The sequence below is a fragment of the Microcebus murinus genome, chromosome 19 (assembly GCF_040939455.1).
Source record: "Microcebus murinus isolate Inina chromosome 19, M.murinus_Inina_mat1.0, whole genome shotgun sequence".
Taxonomy (NCBI): Eukaryota; Metazoa; Chordata; class Mammalia; order Primates; family Cheirogaleidae; genus Microcebus; species Microcebus murinus.
Window position 1 is genome coordinate 37,689,511 of NC_134122.1, and position 21,443 is coordinate 37,710,953.

Consider the following 21,443-nt stretch of genomic DNA (forward strand, 5'->3'; position numbering starts at 1 on the left):
CCGATTGGAAACTGTCAGCCCAATAGGAAGCCGTGAGTCCTGGGGCTAGAGCGGGCGTTGGGGCTCAAAGTTATCTAAGGCCGCAACGCCAGGACAGGGCTTCAAGTACGGCCAATCAGCGCGTGGCATCTGCTGGGGGACGCAGAGGGCGGAGCTTGTTGTCAAGTGGGCTGGAGGCCTGCAATGGGACCCGGAAGTTAGATTTACCCGGAAGCGTGACCTCAGGGCAGCCAGGATGGAAGACCTTATAGCGCCTGCAGTTCCTGGACTTGGGCAGGCCCCCTCAGTCTCTTACCAGGATTCCCTATCTGAATTCACCTCTTTTTTATATTAGCAGCCTGGGGCAAAGTATCTGCCTTGAGGGGCAGACTCTATCCCCGAAAATGCTTGGGCTCATGCAGCTTGGACCCCACTTCCGCCACTTGATGGGACTTAAATGGCCAGAAGAGACCTGTCTAGTGGCGGCTCCAAATCCTCTTGAATACCTCCAAAGCTCTAGTGCTTACCACCTGGGATTATACACTTTCCCAGTCTTCCACTCTCTCCCAAAAGCCTTGGCGGTGTTTCACGATCTGTTCTAAATCCGCCTAGGAGCAACTTCGTAAGCCTTCTGGGGCATAGCTCATACCTGGCATTCACTGACTCATTCAAAAATATTTGTTGAACATCTAAGACCTAGGTGCTAAACTAACAGCAACTGAATAAACAGCATACTCTTGTGGAGGTTATGTTCCAGCAAAACAGGAACAATAAATTAATCTTCCAACAGCTATCTTAGATATGACACTTTGGGATCACAACCATATAAGGGGAGAAAAATGAATCCAAGTAACTATTTTAACAAAAGTTTATTCTTAAATGTACAATAGGCTCCAAGACACTTCATTTTAGCTATAGGTGGCAAAAGATGTTATGGTGGGGAATACTGATGTTTAAATAGGAATCAAGGGGCACCATCGCCTAACGCACAAGGAACAGCTTACTTTTTACCAGATTTCTTAATTCCACCGGTAGCCAGGGGGCCTTTCCCCGCAGCCTTCGCTTTTAGCTCCTCGAGTTTCTTCTGCTCTTTTTGTTTCTGCTTGAATGCCTTATCTTCCTCGTCCATCTCCTTGGCCTGCTTCTTGGGCTGTTTCAGGGGCTTTTTCTTGCCACCTTCGCCGCCGGACATGGTGCCGCAGCTCCTTCCACAGACCCTGCCACCAGAAAAGGAGCTTCTGGCCCACCCCCTACTCCTATACCACTCCAAGTAACTTTAATGGAGTGCTTTCACTTTATATCATCAAAGACAAAAGAACTGTAAAGCAATCTTAAACTTTACTTAGTAGGTTTGTTATTTGGTAGGATATATTGTCAGGAGCCAAGGTTCTTAGTGTGGGATATGGAATCTGGAATGGGGGAAGGTGATGAAGAATTCTATGATTGAAATTGAAGGAATGATTAAAAATAGATTTAAAATAGATAAAATTAGGTATTATCTAGCTCTGACCTCTGCAAGGGCCCAGAAGCAATAACCCAATAGAATGAGTACATCTAGTGTCTACATACTGATTTCTAAATAACAGTCTCAATTAAAAGTAATGTAGGGATAAAGCAGAAAAGAAAGGTGGAGAGCTCCTGAGTGCAGCCATTTTGACCCATACCAGACCCTAACCACCCTGAATAGGGAAGTAGTGAGCAGGTTGTCAGCCCAGGACCACCTGAGGATGGATGAATTACTAAGCCAGATGCCTTACAGTTTGTACTTACCTTTCTGTGATAGCAATTTATGATTAACCTTTATGGCCTGAACTTAGACAATGATGGTCACATACAACTATTCCTTAACAGGGTTTCTGAACACATAAAAACATTACCATTGCCCCATAAGTGGTCCCCCTCCTACTCAGGAGAGGACCCCTACCCTGTCTGTGGAGTAGGATCTATTGACTATCTCTGTCTCAATAAACTTTCTGTGCTAGTTGGCTCACTGTCTAATTCATTCCTACGTGAAGCCAGGAACTCACTTGGCAAGTCCAGGGGGCTTTCCTCCCTTTATCGGGGAACGCCCTGCATCAAAAGGAACCACAGCACCTTGCAAGAAATGGCCAATTTTGAGGCTTCAGTAGGGAAAGTATAAAATGAATCTAGAGCAATTTGTGCCAAAAAGTAAAGAATGATGGGGGACTTATCAAAAGGACACAGGAGGCCGGACAAGATGGCTCATGGGAGGCTGAGGCGGGAGGATCGCTTGAGCTCAGGAGTTTGAGACCAGCATGAGCAAAGAGGGAGACCACTCCCCCATCTCTACAAAAAATTTTAAAAATTAGCCAGGCATGGTGGTGCCTACCTGTAGTCCCAGCTACTCGGGAGGCTGAGGCAGGAGGATTGGTTGAGCCCAGGAGTTCAAGGTTGCAGTGTGTTATGATGATGCCACTGCACTCTACGCAGGGTGACAGAGTGAGACTCTCTGTCTTTAAAAAATAAAAATAAAAAAAGACACAGGAACTGAGTTTCCACTGGTCAAAATCACGGACAAAAATAACAAGAGGAGGGAGCCTTCTGATGTGCTGCAAATATTCTATTCACCTAGATGGTGATTACTCTGGTATTTTTACATAAAAATAGTCATCAAGCTGTACATTTAAGATCTGTGTGTTTTACTGTATGTAAATTATACCTCGACAAAACACTTTAAGGATAATGACAGTAATGGATATAATTGAACAGTCTGAGACCAAACTGACGCTAAAAATTTTAAGTAAATGAAGGAGAAAAAGACCTTTATAGTAGGATGCTAACTTAAAAACGTATAAAGTATGATAGGTAGAGCATCAACATTTGCAAGCCTCACAGTAATAAGTGATTTGGGCAAAATTAATAGGCATTAAAATTTGCTCAGGAGCAGGATTTTTATAGATTACTTTTTTTTTTTTTTTTTAGAGACAGAGTCTTGCTTTGTTGCCCAGGCTAGAGTGAGTGCCATGGCGTCAGCCTAGCTCACAGCAACCTCAAACTCCTGGGCTCAAGCGATCCTTCTGTCTCAGCCTCCCAAGTAGCTGGGACTACAGGCATGAGCCACCATGCCCGGCTAATTTTTTCTATATATATATTAGTTGGCCAATTAGTTTCTTTCTATTTATAGTAGAGACGGGGTCTCGCTCTTGCTCAGGCTGGTTTCGAACTCCCGACCTCGAGCAATCCGCCCGCCTCAGCCTCCCAGAGAGCTAGGATTACAGGCGTGAGCCACCGCGCCAGGCTTTTTTTTTTTTTTTAAACAGTCTCACTCTGTTGCCCAGGTTAGAGTGCTGTGACATCAGCCTAGCTCACAGCTACCTCAAACTCCTGGGTTCAAACAATCCTACTGCTTCAGCCTCCTGAGTAGCTGGGATTACAGGCATGTTCCACCATGCCTGGCTAATCTTTTCTATATATTTTTAGTTGACCAGCTAATTTCTTTCTATTTTTAGTTGAGATGGGGTCTCGCTCTTGCTCAGGCTGGTCTCAAACTCCTGAGCTCAAATGATCCGCCTGCCTGGGCCTCCCAGACTGCTAGGATTACAGGTGTGAGCCACCACAGCGGGCCAGATTACCTTTTAATTAAAAAGAAAAACAAAAAATCTTTAACTTGCAGAAATATGACAGAAACTACCTTAACCAAGTTGTCAATGCTAACATTACCAATAAGAGGATAAAACATCATATGCATCCTGATGGATGGTGACTGAAGATATACAACTTACGTAGTATTTCTGCCAAAAAAAAAAATACATAACCTGAATCTAATCATAAGAACCTAAATTGAGGGATATCCTATTTGTTTTTATTTTTTAATTTTTATTTTGTTTTAGAGACAGAGTCTCTGTCACCCAGGCTAGAGTACAATGGTGTGATCATATTTCATTATAATCTTGAACTCCAGGGCTAAAGCCATACTCCCGAAGTGCTGAGATTATAGCATGAGCCATCGTGCCCAAGCTAAATTGAGGGATATTCTAAAAACAACTGGCCTTGCTTCAGAAATGTCAATAAAAGTCAGGCACAGCTACTTGTACTTGTAGCCCCAGCTACTTGGGAGACTGAGGTAGGAGGAATGCTTGAGGCCAGGAGCTCCAGGCCTCAGTGTGCTAAGACTGTACCACTGGCACTCCACTCTGGGCAACATAGCAAGATCCATCTCTAAAATAAATAAATAAAATTCTTTAAAAAAATTTTTAAATGTCATAAAATAAAAAATGAGGAACTACTCAAAATTTAAGAAGACTAAAGAGACATGAAAACTAAATACAATGCATGTTAGTTACCAGACCCTAAAACAGAGAAGAAATTCTATAAAGGATGTTATTGGGATAACTGGCAAATTTGAATATGGACTATATATCAGAAAATATTGTATCAATGCTAACTTCTCTAAATTACATAATTGTATTGTAGTTACATGAGCAAATGTAGTTGTTTTTAGTAAATCATCAAATTAGAAATTATTTAGGGATGAAGAGGCTGCAAATTACTCCTAAATGGTTCAGCAATAAAGCAAATGTGGTGAAATGTTAAAAATTATAAATCTTGTAAAGAATATACATGAGTTTACTGTACTACTGTTTTATCATTTTCAAATGCTTTCAAAATAAAGAGTTAAAAAAACAGCAAGAGGCCAGGTGTGGTGGCTCACACCTGTAATCCCAGCACTTTGGGAGGACAAGGCAGGAGGATTGCTTGAGTCCAGGAGTTTGAGACCAGCCTGGGCAACATAGTGATACCTCGTTTCTACAAACAACAACAACAAAATTAGCTGGGTATGGTGGTGTGCACCTGTAGTCTTAGCTACTCAGCAGGCTGAGGCAGGAGGATCAGGTAGAACCCACAATTTTGCAGCTGTAGTGCACTATGATCACATCACTGTACTCTAGCCTGAGCAACAGAATGAGACCCCATCTCAAAACAAAACAAACCCCAAGAACTCATTTAATGGAGTTTGGGGGAATGGGATACTCTCTTCTAGTAAACTCAAGGTGCTCATTAATCAAACTCATAAAAAGTTTCCATAAACATCTTTCTAAAATGTATTACCCTTCTTTCATGATTTAGGAATTAGTAGAGTGAATCCAATAAAATCATATCTAAGGAACAGTTAAGCTATGTGCATTAGAATCAATTGAAAATTTTTGAGAAATACTGATGCGCAGGCAGCACCTTACACCAATTAAATCAGAATCTCTAGGAAGTAAAGCGCAGGCATAACTTTTTTTTTTTTTTTAAAGAGACAGGGTCTCGCTTTTGTCACTCAGACTGGAGTTCAATGGCTTGATCACAGCTCACTGCAACCTGTAACTCCCAGGCTCAAGTGATTGTTAGCCTTTCAAGTAGCTAGGACTACAGGTATGTGCCACTACACTCAGCTAATTTTTTTTTTTTGTGGAGATGGGGTCTTGCTATGTTGCCCAGGATTATGGGCGTGAGTCACCATGCCCAGCCCATGACACTTTGTAAGGCTCCCCTGTTGATTCCATTGTGAAGCCAAGGTCAAGAACACTGCCCTGTATATGGCTTCTAGAGAACCATCAATGGACTCTCTTCACTTTTCCTTCTTAGAGCACTTTGGAACCCCTCTAATCTCTCTTCAGTGTGCAACATCTCTAGTTCCTTTTGGTGCTGTGCAGGGCTCTGAATTATGGTGAGATGAACCAAAAATCCCATTTCCAGGGCACATGTATTTCAAGAGGAATGTACAAGAATATCCATTGCAGTATGATTCATAATATCCCCAAACTGGAAAATATCCCAAAGACCACTAACAGAAAATGGATAAAGTATGATATAGTCATAACAGAATACTATACAGCAGTGAAAACTACAGCTATACTAAATATTTATAAATTTCAATGTTAAGAAGCTAGGCATAGAAAGAATACTTGATACTTGGTTTTGTTATATAAAGTTCAAATACAGGGCCGGGCGTGGTGGCTCATGCCTGTAATCCTAGCACTCCGGGAGGCGGAGGCGGGTGGATTGCTCAAGGTCAGGAGTTCGAAACCAGCCTGAGCAAGAGCAAGACCCCGTCTCTACTATAAATAGAAAGAAACTAATTGGCCAACTAATATATATACAAAAAATTAGCCGACCATGGTGGTGCATGCCTGTAGTCCCAGCTATTCGGGAGGCTGAGGCAGGATTGCTTGAGCCCAGGAGCTTGAGGTTGCTGTGAGCTAGGCTGATGCCACGGCACTCACTCTAGCCTGGGCAACAAAGCAAGACTCTGTCTCAAAAAAAAAAAAAAAAGTTCAAATACAGACAAAATTAAAGTACATTGTTAGAAGTAGAGAATGGTAGTTGCCTATAGGATGAAATGAAGCAGTGATTGGGAGGGTTATGAAAGAGGCTTGGAGTGATGGCAATGTTCAATTTCTTGATTGAATGGTGATTATTCAGATGTTCGCTTTGTGTTAATTTATTGAAATATATACTTGTTTTAGGTACCTTCCTGTGTATGTTATACTTCACAATTTTTAAAAATGTTTAAATGTTATGAGGCCCAAGATAAAGAACATGAAAATTCATTATAATCATACAAATCTCCACATACGGGTCGGTTGTTGCTGTTATCTAACTCTTTCACTCCTCCTCTCGGTTGGCTCTGGAACCAAACTGTTTAAGTTCAATCCCAGTTCTGCCATTTACTAGCTGAGTAAACTTGGGCAAATCTGGCACTGTTTCCTCAACTATAAATGAGAACAATGGTCTCTACTATTGAATGATTGTGAAGACTAAAGGAAGTCGAGAAATATAAAGTGCTTAGAAGAGCCTGGAATATAGTAAGTACTCAATAAATAGTAGCTACTGCTACTATTCTTCATCTCAGGCCTCCAGGTCTCTGTTGATGTATAAGGGAGGAGCTGGAGTCCTTCCAAGAAAGGAAACTTCCAGAAGAAGAAAACTAATAAAATCATTTCCTTCTCTTGAAGCTCCTACTATGTTTCCCCAAAAATAAGACAGGGTCTTATATTTATTTTTCCTCAAGAAGACACCCTAGGGCTTATTTTCAGGGGATGTGTTATTTTTTTTAAGCACGGTACAACAATCCACATTTATTCAAATATAGTTAAGTTGTCTTCTTCTGGAACACCATCATAACTCTCCAAACCCTGAATTCCATCCTGAATTTCTTGTGACTCTATTTCCTTTAGAACCATTGGCCGGTGGGTACCTGACGGGGAGCCGACCTTGTTAGTGGGGCTGCCCACGCCTTTCCAGTCACCTCTGGGATAGATATCACGATGGGGAAGATGAGAGGGGCTGCTTGTCTTCTTTACCGCTCCTTCCGCGACGAAATGCGTGGGTTGTGCATATATGCTGAGTAGCCACGCCCATCACTAGGTCTTATTTGCAGGGTAGGACTTATATTGCACAAATGCTTAGAAATCCTGCAAGGGCTTATTTTATGGGTAGGTCTTATTTTCGAGGAAACACGGTAGGTGAGGTGAAATGCAGGCTTCTGCCATCAGTCAGATTGTCCAGTCTAGCTCTCACCAAGGGCCCAAGGGAAAGCAGGGGAAGAACAATAAGACAGGAGCATTTCACCACTAAAAAAGCCTTTTATTACAAAACAAATTCTAATAGAATTAGACCTGGTCCTCCACCCTTCCTTGGGGTGGAGGCCCCTAGGATGGGGTGGGGTGGGGTGGGGTGGGATGGGGGAGATGGGGATAGCGGGCACGGAAAGAACAGATCAGGCTGACCTCCCTCATCAGTCTCAGCTGCTGCTCTCCTTTTATAAAGGGCTAGAAGAGCTCTTCCACAGCCCCGTGAGAGAGACCCCATCCTTCCAGCCAGGGAGGACCACTACTGTCACTGGACCTTAGCAATGCCACATTGCAGGATCCAGGAGGTCTCGGTTGGCTCTCAGCAGGACCACCCAGGGTCACTCAGCTTGAGCGATGGCGTAGGAAAGAAGCCACAGCAGTATGGGCCCCAGAATGAGGACAGCAAACCAGACAGCAAAGCTGGCAAGGATGAGCCTCCGGGCCCGGGCCCCCCAGTGCACTGCCTCCTCGGACCGGCCTGCCTTAAGTCGCTCTTCCGCCTGTAGGGGCAGGTTCTTAGTTAGGTTCTCTCCCTGCTTCTGCCCCAAAGTGCCCATTGTCCCACTTTACTCCCCTATCCCTGTCACAGCTCAAAATCTCACACTCAAACCCTCCACCTCCGTTTCCAGTTTATGTCTGTCACCCCTCATCTGCAAAGTGAGGTACCCGTCTCTGTCCTATTTTTCAGTGTGGCCATAAGTAACTTACAAGATCACAATGGGAAACTACTTTCTAATTCTTTCATTCCCCATTCTTTCCTACACATCCCATGTCAAATCAGTGAGCCTGGAGTATTTCATTCACGTCCAGTCAAACACCACCTCATTCTCATAGCCCAGTGGGCCTCATCTTTTTTATCATTAGGAGCCTTTTTATGATTTTGCCCTAATAAAACCCAAAAAAAATACATGTAGGGTTAAGAAAATCCCAACATGATGTTTATCTGTGAAGAGATTGCTCTCATCACTGCTTAGCTGCCTCCAGTCTTGCCCCCTCCAATTCACCCTCCATGTAGGCTTTGAATGGATCTTTCTAAAACTTTCAAAGTTCTGGCCAGACGCAGTGACTCACACCTGTAATCCCAGCACTCTGGGAGGCCGAGGTGGGTGGATCGCTCAAGGTCAGGAGTTTGAAACCAGCCTGAGCAAGAGCGAGACCCCATCTCTACTGAAAATAGAAACAAATTAATTGGTCAACTAAAAACATATAGAAAAAATTAGCTGGGCATAGTGGCGCATGCCTGTAGTTCCAGCTACTCAGGAGGCTGAGGCAGGAGGATCGCTTGAGCCCAGGAGTTTGAGGTTGCTGTGAGCTAGGCTGACACCATGGCACTCTAGCCTGGGCAACAGAATGAGACTCTGTCTCAAAAAAATAAAATAAAATAAAATAAATATAAAACTTTCAAAGTTTTGACCATGTCACTCCCCCCTGCAAAAACCCTTCTATGTCTCCCCAGTACTTTCAAGACAAAGTCAAAACTCTTAAGCACAGAACTGGAGGCCCTTGGAAATCTGGGTCGTCTGGCTTCACCTCTCACTATTCTTTGCTGTTCCAGCCACGCTGAATAATACAGGCCTTGTACATATTGCTCCCCTTACCTGGAATACCCTTTCACCCTTATTCACTCATCCTTTAAGGTTATTTTACTGTCATTTCCCTAGGATGCCTTTCCAGTCACCTACTCCAACATACACACATAATCACACACATATACCCTCCCGGGCTCCCAGAGTACCCTGTGCTTATCATGGCACTGACAAACCACATTCTAGTAATTACTCATTTTCACTGCCATCTCTTTCATTAGACTATGGATCCTTCCATGGCAAGAACCGTATCTTACTCTTATTTCTGGCACTAGGCCCAGAGCCAAGCAGTGGTTAAGTATTTATTTAGTAACTATTTATCAGTTTGGACAGATCAGATATAGGAAACCATTGCCTTACACCCATTCCCTCAACCTCCCTCCTATAGGAATTGCATTCCTCACCTTGATGGCAAACACAAGAGCCATGACTCCCAGGCAAGAGCAGCCACAGATAATGCTAGTAGCTGCCAAGTAGCGGAGGCGGAGCCAGCAGCAGCGGATGGGGGATGGGGTATGAGCAGCTTCTGAGTTCCCCACCAAGGTCTCCACTGCCTTCTCCTCGTCGGCCATCACCTGTGGGTGACACAGTCAGGGTATTCGGCCATCACCTGTGGACGACACAGTCAGGGTATTCGGCCATCACCTGTGGGCGACACAGGGTATTTGTAAGCCTAACAACTGAGCCCTTGGCCTGGCTTGCTCAGACTCCACCCCTCTGTCTTCCTGGCCTAGCCCAACTCTCAGGAATGCAGCCTTACTGGAGAATTCCTCTATTGACTCATAGAGCAGGAGAGGAAAATGTGTGGCTAGAATCCTTTTTCCTGAACTTAAGGTTCTGAGTCTTTGAAGGCAACCCAGTGTGAACATAGCATTATCTGCATTATTTACTGTTTCTACAAATGGGAAGAAGCAAAAGGACAAGTACACCGAGAAGCAGGAGAGACATACAGATACTCCAAAGCTGCTATCAATCTGAGACTGATTTTAAGTTGTATTTCAAAAGGCCCTAAAATTCCCTTAAATTTCCCAGAGGTTGCCCCATGGGTATTGAAGGGTCAGGGAACAGGCCCTAGGCCCTGCACCCTACTTCAACCAGAGTAGCCATTTCACATAAAAAACAGTTCTAGTGATGGAGGAAAGAAAGGAAAAAAGACCCTTTTTTACAGTTGAAACTGAACATCACAAAGACTTTACTTCCCCAGATTGGGTTTCCTTTGCTATGCTGTCTCCCTGCCACCTCCTCTCTCCATTTTAACCCAGGCCACACAACACAATCAGATTAACACATTGAGTCCAAATGACCTCATTACCCTACAAAAACCTGAAGAATGATACCCTAACTTAACTATTTCTCATCTCCCTATTTCTCAGGTCCTCTAAGCTCTGGCATCAAACCACCTTTACACCCTCATCTCCAACCATTCCCCTATAACCTAGACAAAATTGAACCACCTGTGGTTCCCTAAACACAAGTTAACAAAGGATAGGGGGAAAGAGGCAAGACCAGCAGAAACCAAAGAATGACGTATGGCAAAAAGCTGCAGTTGAGTAGACATGAGGAAATAACTTAGATGAGGTAAACACAGATATAAAGTTAGCACAGGGAGAACACCACAAGGAGAGGGCCCAGGGAGTTGGTCAGAAAATGTAAACATGAACAGGGGCTCTTACCTGGCTATAGGCCTTGAGGGACTGTGAGTTTCGGCTCCTGCCCCAGGTTTGATTTAGCTTGGGTGGTGAGGGAGCTGACTCAGGGCTCCAAGCCAAGCCCAGGGGTGGGGTTGGGTGGCCAGCCACCTGAAGAACCCCAGGAGCTGGGAAAGGTGTGGCTGACTCAAACCAGTCTGGCTAGATGGAGAGCAGGGGAGGGCCAAGGGATGGAGCAACTGGAGGTAGGATGCCTGCCCTCTGGAAAGAGTGAAAGGAAGCACCTGAGCAAGAGGGATAAAAGGGAAAAAGTCTGAGGCATCCGAGAGCTCATGAGGGAAAGTCCAGGAACCAAAGGAATAGAAGGGAGAGAGAGGAAATGTCTGAGTGACTTAAAACTAAAAACTAGGGAAAGACATTCTAGGAGATCAGATTTGCCAATCTTCCCTCTTCTTGGGTAGAGATTTCTGCCTTAAAGGTATATAATCTCAGGTTACAGATCATGTACTAGGGTCTTTGCAAGATTGAGAGGAAAATGAAACCCAAGTTCCCACCCAACCCTCCACCAGACCAGAAAATCAGAAGCCTCCTTACACGGATGCTCGTACAGAAACTAAGTTTATTATTTTTTCTTCTTAAAAAAAAAAAAAAAAGAAAAAAAAAAAAAACCTCATTGTAGAGAAGCCCCTCCCCTTCCCCTAAGGGTGGTGGGCTGTGAAAGATAGCTGGGGAATCAAGTACAAGGGGGTGGGGACAGAGACTATCTTGCCACCCTTAACACTGCCCAGCCATGTGGGGTGGAAAGGAAGGGGGATTGTGATGAGCCCCATTTCCATGACAGCCAGTTGCCTACCCCCTACTTTGGTGGAAAGAAGGGAGAAGGCCCCTATGTCTCCCTGGAGGCTTTCCCCCTCAAAAGACTTCAAGTAGTGGTTAACAGAGTCAGGCCTGGTCATGGAGGGAGAGTGGCCATGGTGGAAAGCCTAGGTCAAGGGGCAGCCCACTCACGTCTTGGCCTTGCGGCCTCTGTGACTAATGGTAGGGCCAGCCAGGTGGGGAAGGGCACTGCTGCGCAGGATGCGCTGGTCCCCTTGGTTGGTGGTCCCAACAAGCCTGCGGGGGCCAGGCCGTCTCCGTGGGGTCCCATCCCCTTCCTCTTCTGAGGCTTCAGCCTCAGACTCTTCTACTGAGCCCTCAGGCCCCAGGGGACTTGGGGGCTGTAGGCGGCCCCGCTTTGCCAGCCCAGGACCCCCACCAATTGGGGTCCCTGATCGTTTGCGAGGCACCTTCTCAGTCTCTAGTGGGGGGACTAGAGACCCTGGACGCAGCCGGGTTGAGCGCAGTTTTGGAGCCAATGAGACCACAGGAGGTGTCAATTCCATCCCGCCTGGCCCACTATCTGCTAAGTCCAGATCATCCTGAATAACAGCCACCACCATGGACCCTTCACTCTTTCGTCCTCGCATTCCCTCTGCTTCAAGCCGAAGGCGGGCCAGGCGGGTGAGGGGGCGGCTCCCATCTTCATCAGAGGAACTACCCTCACTCTCCCCCTGGCCCTGGGGTTGCCTCCGCCTCCCCAATCCACAACTCTCGAGGACAGAAGTGCTGTCACGGTCCAAGACAGGGAGCTGGCTGGGCCGAGGTGATGGTGGATTCTTGGGAGGTCGGCCCCTCTTCCGCTTGGGTGGGGACGTTGAAATGGTGACAGTGGTGACAGTGTTGGTAACAGTAGCTGTGGGACAAGCTAGCAGTGGTGGGAATGGTGGCAGGGGTGGTGGTAATGGGAGTGGCTGTGTCCGGCTCTCTAAGTTGCCATCCCCTGGAGAGGAAATGGTCCCAGGGATGGGCAAATCTCGTGCCTTAGGGGGCCGCCCTCGCCTTCTTTTCTCCACAGGTGACAGGATGATGGGCTCGGGTCTGTGAACTGGCTGGGGTCCAAGAGCACGGGGCCCAGGAATAAGTTGGGGTCCCAGGACAGGCTCTGCAATAATTAGGGTTTCAGCCCCAGGGACTTGGTCAGCCCCATTGGTTTTTCCCTTAGAGGTGGATGAGGGGGCCTCATCCACACCTCTCCCAGCATCTGCTGGAGACCTGTTCTTCTTTGGGGGTCTCCCCCGCCGACGTTTCACAGCAGGTGGGGTGATGGCAAGCAGTGGCCCTTCTCCATTCTCTGAGCTGCCCCCAACAGTCACCCCCAGCTCAATGTGACGACGAGCTATGAAGGGCTGCTGGGTTGGAGTGGGCAGTGAGGATGGAGGAGCAGCTTCACAGAGCCCACCAATGGGAGGTGAAGATTCTGGCCCTGACATGCTGCGGGTAGATGGGCTTCCCGGGCTGGCACTAGTCTCAGAGACACCAGGCACTAGGGTGCTGGTGGTTCCCCGCTGTTGTCGCCGTCGCCTCACCAGTTCCTTTTCCTCTACCACAGTTACTAGCCGTCCTGGCAGCTTGCGAAGCACTTTGGGGCCTGGAGGTTGCCCTGGCCGACCAGCCCCCTGACCCCTAATTTCTACATCAGCACTGGTGCGACGCCGAGGTGGTCGGGCAGGTGAAGGACCCTCAGGTGAGGAAGTGGCCGAAGATGAGGTTGATGGGGCTACAACCTCAGCTGTAACAAGTTCCTGTGGCTTTTCTGGGCTGGAGTTTGGGGTCTGGGCCTCCACAACCTCTTCTGAGTTCCTGTCAGCTTCCAATGCCTCCTGAAGTGGCTCATCATATGCTGTTGAGGGTGGGAGCTCCAACCCATTGCTCTCACTCAGACACGTGGGCAACTCCTCACCTTCAGGTGACACTGTGAGGATGGTCCCCTCAGCAGAATCTGGGATCTCCTGCTCTTGACCGTTAGGGATGTTGCTAGCCTCCAGGGTTGGGCTAGGTGCAGAAGGGGCAAGTGAAAGGTTCTTCTCTGATATGGGTAGGATCTCAACAGCAACTGGCAATAGATCCTTAGGCGGCATAAGAGTAAGCGAGGAGGTCTCAGGACTGGCCATGCCAGTGCCAGCCGGCTCCAGAGACTCTGTAGATGACAACGCCTGTGCACACAGTTCTGCCTCGGGCCCCAAGCCCAAGGGCAGGTTGGTGACTGGAGAAGAGATGGGGACAGGAGATGGACCAAGCAAGAGAGGAGACGAAGGAGTTAGGAGAGAGGTTTGGGCTGGTGGTGGGGTATGGGCTGGTGGTGGGGTATGAGCTGGTGGAGGGGTACAGGCAGGAGGAGGGGTACAGGCAGGAGAACAAGAGGGAGGAATCTGCGAAGGAGGAGGTGGAGAAGGCAAGATATGGACAGGAAGAATGGTTATTGGATTTGGGGCTGAAATGGGTATCGGGACACAGACTGGAACAGGGACAGGAGCTGAAGCTGGAGTGGGTCGAGGCCTAGGCATTGGCCTGGGAATGCGCTCCCTGGCAGGGCTGCAGCGAGGGGGCGTGGTGGTGTTGTGGGTATGATGGGCTGATGTGACAAGAGTGTGGTTTGCCCCTTGAGTTTCAGCCCGGGCTCCACGAAGACGCTCACTAACACGAGTTCCTGGCCTCTCAGGGGCCTTGGCCTTCTTACTTCGTCGGTGGCTGCCTCCAACAGTCCCACAGGAAATCTCATCCCCAGCCCCTGGCCCCTCCTCCTCCTCTTGTGGTAGGCGGAACACCTCCTCCTTGGCTTGGTCTAGGTCTTTGCGGGCAGCTTCCACTTGCTCCTACCAACAACAGAGCCCAAAGGTGGTTAGGAAGAGACAAGCAGGGCAGGGAGTGAGTAGAAATTTGCAGCTTTCCACTGCCATCTCCACCCTCCCAAAAATACTTACTTCTGCCTGCTTGAGCTCCTCTCGGCTCACTTCCTCCAGTGAGGCTTCCAGAAATTTCATGGCATAGCGCTCAATGGGGGTCAACTGTAGGGGAAAGCAATGGTGATGATCCTAGGTTCCTGGAGTCCAGGGCCCCATCACCCTTGCTTATCACCAGGGAAGACAGGAGGGCCATGAGCCCAGGGGAAGGAGATAAGGGGGGTGAGGTCTAGAACTAGTGGGTCCAACACTGACCTGTTCTACAAGAGCAGCAATTTCCTGCTCAGCCCGGGACATCTCCTCATCTTCAGCACCAGGCCGACCAGCCTCCTCTCCCTCTCCAGCAGGAAACCCATCATTCTCATTAAATTCTGCAAGCTCAGCCACCTGTTCAGCCTTGGCCTGGGTGGCTGCACGGATATCCTCTTCATCCTCTGCACGACACAATGCCTGCAAGGGTACATAAATGAGGAAAAAATACTGTGAGACTTAAAGAACTTAACATTCTATTTTTTAGAGACAGGGTCTCATTGTTGCCTGTACTAGAATGCAGTGGCAACATCACTGCAGCCTCCAACTCCTGGGCTCAACTGATCCTCCTGCCTTAACCTCCCAAAGTGCTAGCATTACAGACATGAGCCACCATACCTGACCTTATATTCTGTGATTTGATTCTGGCATATATGTGAGACGAAGTTAACACCAAATCAGGTTTGCAACAGAACTCAACAACCTTCTGAGCTCCTAGAGTTACCAAAGCAACTCAGTGGTTCACACAGGATATAATGAATTTCAGCCAGACTCTCACTAGGGACAAAATGACTGCTTTAGGGATCCCTAGCTCTACTTCCTTTCATTTTTTTTAAATTTTTGAGACAGAGTCTCACTTTGTTGCCCAGGCTAGAGTGAGTGCCGTGGCGTCAGCCTAGCTCACAGCAACCTCAAACTCCTGGGCTCAGGCAATCCTCCTGCCTCAGCCTCCCGAGCAGCTGGGACTACAGGCATGCACCACCATGCCTGGCTAATTTTTTCTATATATATTATTTGGCCAATTAATTTCTATTTTTGGTAGAGATGGGGGTCTCGCTCTTGCTCAGGCTGGTTTTGAACTCCTGACCTGGAGCAATCCACCCGCCATGGCCTCCCAGAGTGCTAGGATTACAGGCGTGAGCCATCACTCCCGGCCTATTTCCTTTCCTTTCCTTTCGAGTTAGCCTTAGATCTCTCTTAAGGTGGGAGGAAAAAAGCAATCACAAAGATTTGAATATCTAAAACCCTGTAATTCTTTTTTGTACTGAGATGCCTTAGGACAACATACCAACCACACCTGATCTTTCCTTGAGAAATGAATAGCCAGGAAGCTCAAAACAAAGCAACTGAGGGAAGTAGACTAGAGCACACTCAACAGTAACAAGATACTCAGTAGGGAAAAACATCTCCATGATATGCTATACCTATATATCCTAAATACCTGTCTATGTCTAGAGCTTTGAAGGAATACAAAAACTCAGAAATCATTCATTTTAAAACCATTCCAAGGGACAGGCACAGTGGCTCACGCCTGTAATCTGGGAGGCCGAGACAGGAGGATCGCTCAAGGTCAGGAATTCGAAACCAGCCTGAGGAAGAGCGAGAACCCATCTCTCCTAAAAATAGAAAGAAATTAATTGGCCAACTAAAAATATACAGAAAAAATTAGCCAGGCATGGTGGCATATGCCTGTAGTCCCAACTACTCGGGAGGCTGAGGCAGGAGGATTGCTTGAGCCCAGAAATTTGAGGTTGCTGTGAGATGGGCTGACACCACCACACTCACTCTAGCCTGGGCAACAAAGTGAGACTCTGTCTCAAAAAAAAAAAAAAAAAAAAAAAAATTCCAAGTGATTTTATTATGCACCAATGTTTACAAAAGTGTTTTACATCATTTACAAAGTACTTCTTATGTCGATTTTACCATTTAAATCTGAGTTACTTCCTTCTCATTAGTATTTCAGAGAAGTGGAAACTCCGGCTCAGAAAAGAAGTAAGTTTGTAATTTGGCTTAACAAACTTTTTCTTTTTTTTGAAACAGGGTACTGCTGTGCAGTGGCATGATCAGAGATCACTGCAGCCTCAAATCCTTGGGCTCAAGTGATTCTCCTGCCTTGGCCTCCTGAGTAGCTAGAATTACAGGCATGTACCACTACACCTGGTTAATTTTTAAATTTTTTGTAGAGACTGGGTCTCACTACGTTTCCCAGGCTGTTCTTGAATTCCTGGCCTCAATCGATCCTCCTGCCTCAGCCTCCCAAAGTGCTGGGATTACAGGGATGAGACACTTCACCTGGCCAACAAACAATTATTAAGAAGCACTGATAGGCCGGGCGCAGTGGCTCACGCCTGTAATCCTAGCTCTCTGGGAGGCCAAGGTAGGCAGACTGCTCGAGGTCAGGAGTGCAAAAGCGAGGCCCCGTCTCTACTATAAATAGAAAGAAATTAATTGGCCAACTAATATATACAGAAAAAATTAGCCGGGCATGGTGGTGCATGCCTGTAGTCCCAGCTACTCGGGAGGCTGAGGCAGGATTGCTTGAGCCCAGGAGTTTGAGGTTGCTGTGAGCTAGGCTGATGCCACAGCACTCGCTATAGCTTGGGCAACAAAGCAAGACCCTGTCTCAAAAAAAAAAAAAAAAAAGCAGCAGCAGCACTGATGGGCCAGGCCCAATGGCTCACACCTATAATCCTAGCACTCTGGGAGGTGGAGGCAGGAGGATCATTTGAGCTTAGTTCAAGACCAGCCTGAGCAAGAGCGAGACTCTGTCTCTCCTAAAAATAGAAAGAAATTAATTGGCCAACTAAAAATATATAGAAAAAATTAGCTGGTGGCACATGCCTGTAGTGCCAGCTACTCGGGAAGCTGAGGCAGAAGGATTGCTTGAGCTCAGGAGTTTGAGGTTGCTGTGAGCTAGGCTGATGCCATGGCACTCTGGCTGGGCAACCCAGTGAGACTGTCTCAAAAAAAAAACAAAAACAAAAAAAAACAAACCAGCATTGATAGAATTCAATTCAAACCCAAAAGTGCAAATTCCAAATCATCCTTTTTTCCTGCTAAATCATGTGAACCAATAAGCAATGCACTTACAATATCAAAGGCTAACTGTAATCTGGAAAGAACCAGAAACAGTTCTTTCCCGCAGGTAAGCTCAATGGACTAATGAAAGACAAAATATACTATAAACATTAGTTCTACTTCAGGGACTGCCTACTCTTTTATCACCTGTTCCAGAATATGGGTCTGCTTGCTGGCCACAGTCTCTTCTTCCTCTTCAGGGGCAGAGGGAACAGACGAGCCAGATGGCTCCTCCAGGGGCATATCAAACAGCTCTCGGATGGTCTGCTATTGGATAGAACAGAGAGAAAAGTGTCAGAGCCAACAGAATGCTAGGCCTACATCTATAGCAGTGAGGCTCATAGCTCTCAGAAGTATTAGAGGTGCCACTGGTTAAAGAAGCAGGTTTGTGGAGGCCAAAGCAGCTCCTCTTTAATAAGCAGGAGGAACTTCCACAGGCATAGCAGTTCCCTTCTGCACAAGCTGAAAGATCTTAATTATAGTACCTGTTTAAAATAGGCTGTAGTAAAGTTGCCTCCCTCAATGGCCATGTCTCCCAACATTCTCTTCTGATTTGCCTTTTTTAGGATGTTCTCCTCCACTGTCCGTTCACTGATAAGCCTAGGGGGTGAGGGAGGCCATGTGTAAGCACCCAAATATATCAAGGAATACCCATCAGTAAAGGTAAAGTAAGGGAAAGGAAAACTAAGCAATACCTATAGATGTGAACATCTCGGGTCTGGCCAATTCGGTGACAGCGATCCTGGGCCTGAGCATCCATGGTGGGATTCCAGTCGCTGTCATAAAAAACAACAGTGTCTGCTCCTGTCAGGTTCACGCCCACACCCCCACTCCGAGTTGAAAGGATGAAGCAGAATATGCGTTTGTCTGCATTGAACCGTTCCATCAAGGCCTAGAAAGAAAAGGAGAAACAGATAGTATTGGGAAACTTCTCTCCAAAAACAGGTCCAAGGCTTAGTGAGGTCCCTTTTCGAAGCCCAAGGCCTAGGAAAAAGACAGAAGCTGAGGTGAGCCTTTAAAGGCTCAGATGTCTGCATTACCTGTCTCTGCTCAACTCTAGTAGACCCATCCAGACGTAAGTACAGATGGCCATGGTAAGTGAGAAACTGCTCCAACACATCCAGCATTCGGGTCATCTGGGTGAAGATGAGCACTCGGTGGCCCTCCGCTTTGAGCTGCCGCAACAGCACTGCCAATGTTTGCAGCTTTCCTAAAGAGATATGAAGGGGTGCAGGTAGCTAGCGACAAGCTGGAATTGGTAGAACACTTAGCACTAGAAGGTTACGGTTGAAAAGCAACCAAGGATTTAGACTAAAGTTTTAATTAACATAGGAGATCAAAACATTTGATGCCATGCATTTTCTTCCCTTATGGGTTCCCCTCTTGTCTGCTTCTGCCTGGGATCAAACTTCTCTGAGATGAACTAGGGTTAGGGGAATATAGACCATCAGAGGGGAAAACGGAATCCTTAACAGTTTATGAGATTTTTTTTTTCCAACAGGGGTCTCATTCTATCACTCAGACTGGAGTGCAGTGGCATGATCATAGCTCACTGCAGCCTCAAACTCCTGGGCTTAAGTGACCCCCCACCTCAGCCTCCCCAGTAGCTGGGACTACAGTTGCACACCACTAAGTCCAGCTAATGAGTAAGAGATCTTTAATTACTATAATAATCATACTTGCTGAAATACATAACAGATTCACAGGACAGACATCAGACATCAACAAATCCATAGTCATGGCTTAAAAATAGGGATTTAAAGTCACAGATCAGAACCATAGAGTCAGACAGGATCTTTCTTTTTTCCTGAGACAGAGTCTTACTTGGTTGTCCCGGCTAGAGTGCCATGGTGTCAGCCTAGCTCACAGCAACCTCAAACTCCTGGGCTCAAGAGATCCTTCTACCACAGCCTCCCGAGTATCTGGGACTATCGGCATGCACCATCATGCCCACCTAATTTTTTCTATTTCTGGTAGAAACAGGGTCTTGTTCTTGCTCAGGCTGGTCTCAAACTCCTGAGCTCAAACAATCCACCCGCCTCAGCCTCCCAGAGTGCTAGGATTACAGATATGAGCCACCGCACCAGGCCCTGAACAATCTTAATGATTTCAATTCATGTACTCTGGTTTCTAAAGTTATAAAATTTATTTTTTATTAAAATGTTGGCCGGGCGCAGTGGCTCACACCTATAATCCTAACACTCTGGGAGGCAAGATAGGCAGATTACTCAAGGTAGGAGTTCGAAACCAGCCTGAAGAAGAGCGAGACTCCGTCTCTACTAAAAATAGAAAGAAATTAATTGGCCAACTAATATATATAGAAAAAATTAGCCGGGCATGGTGGCGCATGCCTATAATCCCAGCTACTCGGGAGGCTAAGGCAGAAAGATCACTTGAGCCTAGGAGTTTGAGGTTGCTGTGAGCTAGGCTGACGCCATGGCACTCACGCCATGGCACTCTAGCCTGGGCAACAGAGTGAGACTCTGTCTCAAAAAAAAAAAAAGAAAAAAAAAAGAAAATTTATTGAACATACATGAATAAAAATTCTTACATTCAAAGACATTCAGGAAATCTCTAAACATGTTACTACAGAAATGTCTGTACAAGGTTGTGGCAGAAACTAACTGGTTACTCTTCTCCAATAACCATTCTTGGGTAATAGAATCTGATTAACATTGTGGATACCTGGCAGAGATCCCTTGCTCCCAGAGAGATAGGCCACAACCCAACACCAGAAAATGAATCAAAATTGGTCTAAATAAGCCAGAGTTCCTCTTTGCTGTTCCCCCTTTTCAGTGATTGCTGTAGCAATGGTCATATGGCCAAGTCTGAGCCAATGAGTTATGAAGCAAAGTCATCTGGAAGGGCTTAATTTTCCAAATATTAAAAAAAGGATTACTCTCCAAAATCGAAGAGAATAAATAAATAAAAAAAAAAAAAAAAAAAGGAATGGGAGGCCGGGAGTGGTGGCTCACGCCTATAATCCTAGCACTCTGGGAGGCCAAGGCAGGCAGATTGCTCAAGGTCAGGAGTTTGAAACCAGCCTGAGCAAGAGTGAGACCCCGTCTCTACTATAAATAGAAAGAAATTAATTGGCCAACTAGAAATATATAGAAAAAAATCAGCTAGGCATGGTGGCGTATGCCTGTAGTCCCAGCTACTCAGGAGGCTGAGGCAGAAGGATTGCTTGAGCCCAGGAGTTTGAGGTTGCTGTGAGCTCAGCTGACACCCTGGCACTCTAGCCTAGGTAACAGAGTGAGACTCTATCTCAAAAAAAAAAAAAAAAAAAAAAAAAGGAATAAAACTTAGAGTGTTTTGTCTCAACCTATTGTTTCCTGCTTAGAAGACTGGCGTGCTCCCTGAAACTACGGCTGCCATCTTAACACAATGAAGACATAAACATGGGAGCAAAAAGATAAAAACTGGCCTGGCACAGGTGGCTCATGCCAGTAATTCCGGCATTTGGGGAGGCAGAGGCAGGGGGACTGCTTGAGCCCAAGAGTTACAAGACAGGCCTGAGCAACATAACAAGACTCTGTCTCTACAAAAAAAAACAAAACAAAAGAAAATTAGCCAGGCATGGTGGCCATGCCTACAGTACCTACTACTCAGGAAGCTGAGGCAGGCCAATGGTTTGAGCTCAGGAGTTCAAGTTTGCAGTGAGCTATGATGATATCACTACACTCTAGCCTGGCAACAGAGTGAAATCCTGTCTCAAAAGGAAGAGGGGAAAAAAAAGATAAAACCAAAGATGGTATGGCG

At 46.4% G+C, this 21,443-nt stretch overlaps 3 protein-coding genes across 7 annotated transcripts in view; all 3 read right to left on the minus strand.

The window, feature by feature from the left end:
* Positions 1 to 117: 117 nt before the first annotated feature.
* Positions 118 to 5,904, minus strand: LOC142862447 (translation machinery-associated protein 7-like). The gene has a single exon (XM_075995418.1). The coding sequence runs from the start codon at positions 1,169 to 1,171 to the stop codon at positions 980 to 982; it is 192 nt and encodes a 63-aa protein (XP_075851533.1). The 5' UTR covers positions 1,172 to 5,904; the 3' UTR covers positions 118 to 979.
* A 1,647-nt stretch (positions 5,905 to 7,551) lies between these two features.
* TMEM265 (transmembrane protein 265) lies at positions 7,552 to 11,274 on the minus strand. Of its 3 annotated transcripts, none has more exons than XM_012764205.2 (3): positions 10,819 to 11,274; positions 9,550 to 9,720; positions 7,552 to 8,059 (listed from the first exon to the last, which is right to left on the minus strand). In XM_012764205.2, exons 2-3 carry the CDS (start codon positions 9,715 to 9,717, stop codon positions 7,898 to 7,900), a joined length of 330 nt encoding a protein of 109 aa, XP_012619659.1. In that variant the 5' UTR covers positions 9,718 to 9,720; positions 10,819 to 11,274; the 3' UTR covers positions 7,552 to 7,897. The 3 variants fall into 3 exon arrangements, with proteins under 3 accessions (XP_012619659.1, XP_012619658.1, XP_012619657.1); XM_012764204.2 differs by having other exon boundaries at positions 9,550 to 9,755; XM_012764203.2 differs by having other exon boundaries at positions 9,550 to 9,790.
* A 121-nt stretch (positions 11,275 to 11,395) lies between these two features.
* The window catches only part of SRCAP (Snf2 related CREBBP activator protein), a 40,006-nt gene continuing 29,958 nt past the window's right edge, over positions 11,396 to 21,443 (minus strand). For all 3 annotated transcript variants that reach the window (XM_075995421.1, XM_075995419.1, XM_075995420.1), the window contains exons 27-33: positions 18,722 to 18,891; positions 18,377 to 18,573; positions 18,167 to 18,281; positions 17,829 to 17,948; positions 14,829 to 15,023; positions 14,595 to 14,678; positions 11,396 to 14,486 (exon numbers count right to left, since the gene is read on the minus strand). In XM_075995421.1, coding sequence (XP_075851536.1) covers positions 11,799 to 14,486; positions 14,595 to 14,678; positions 14,829 to 15,023; positions 17,829 to 17,948; positions 18,167 to 18,281; positions 18,377 to 18,573; positions 18,722 to 18,891 — 3,569 coding nt within the window. In that variant the 3' untranslated portion in view covers positions 11,396 to 11,798. The remainder of the gene's footprint in view (positions 14,487 to 14,594; positions 14,679 to 14,828; positions 15,024 to 17,828; positions 17,949 to 18,166; positions 18,282 to 18,376; positions 18,574 to 18,721; positions 18,892 to 21,443) is intronic.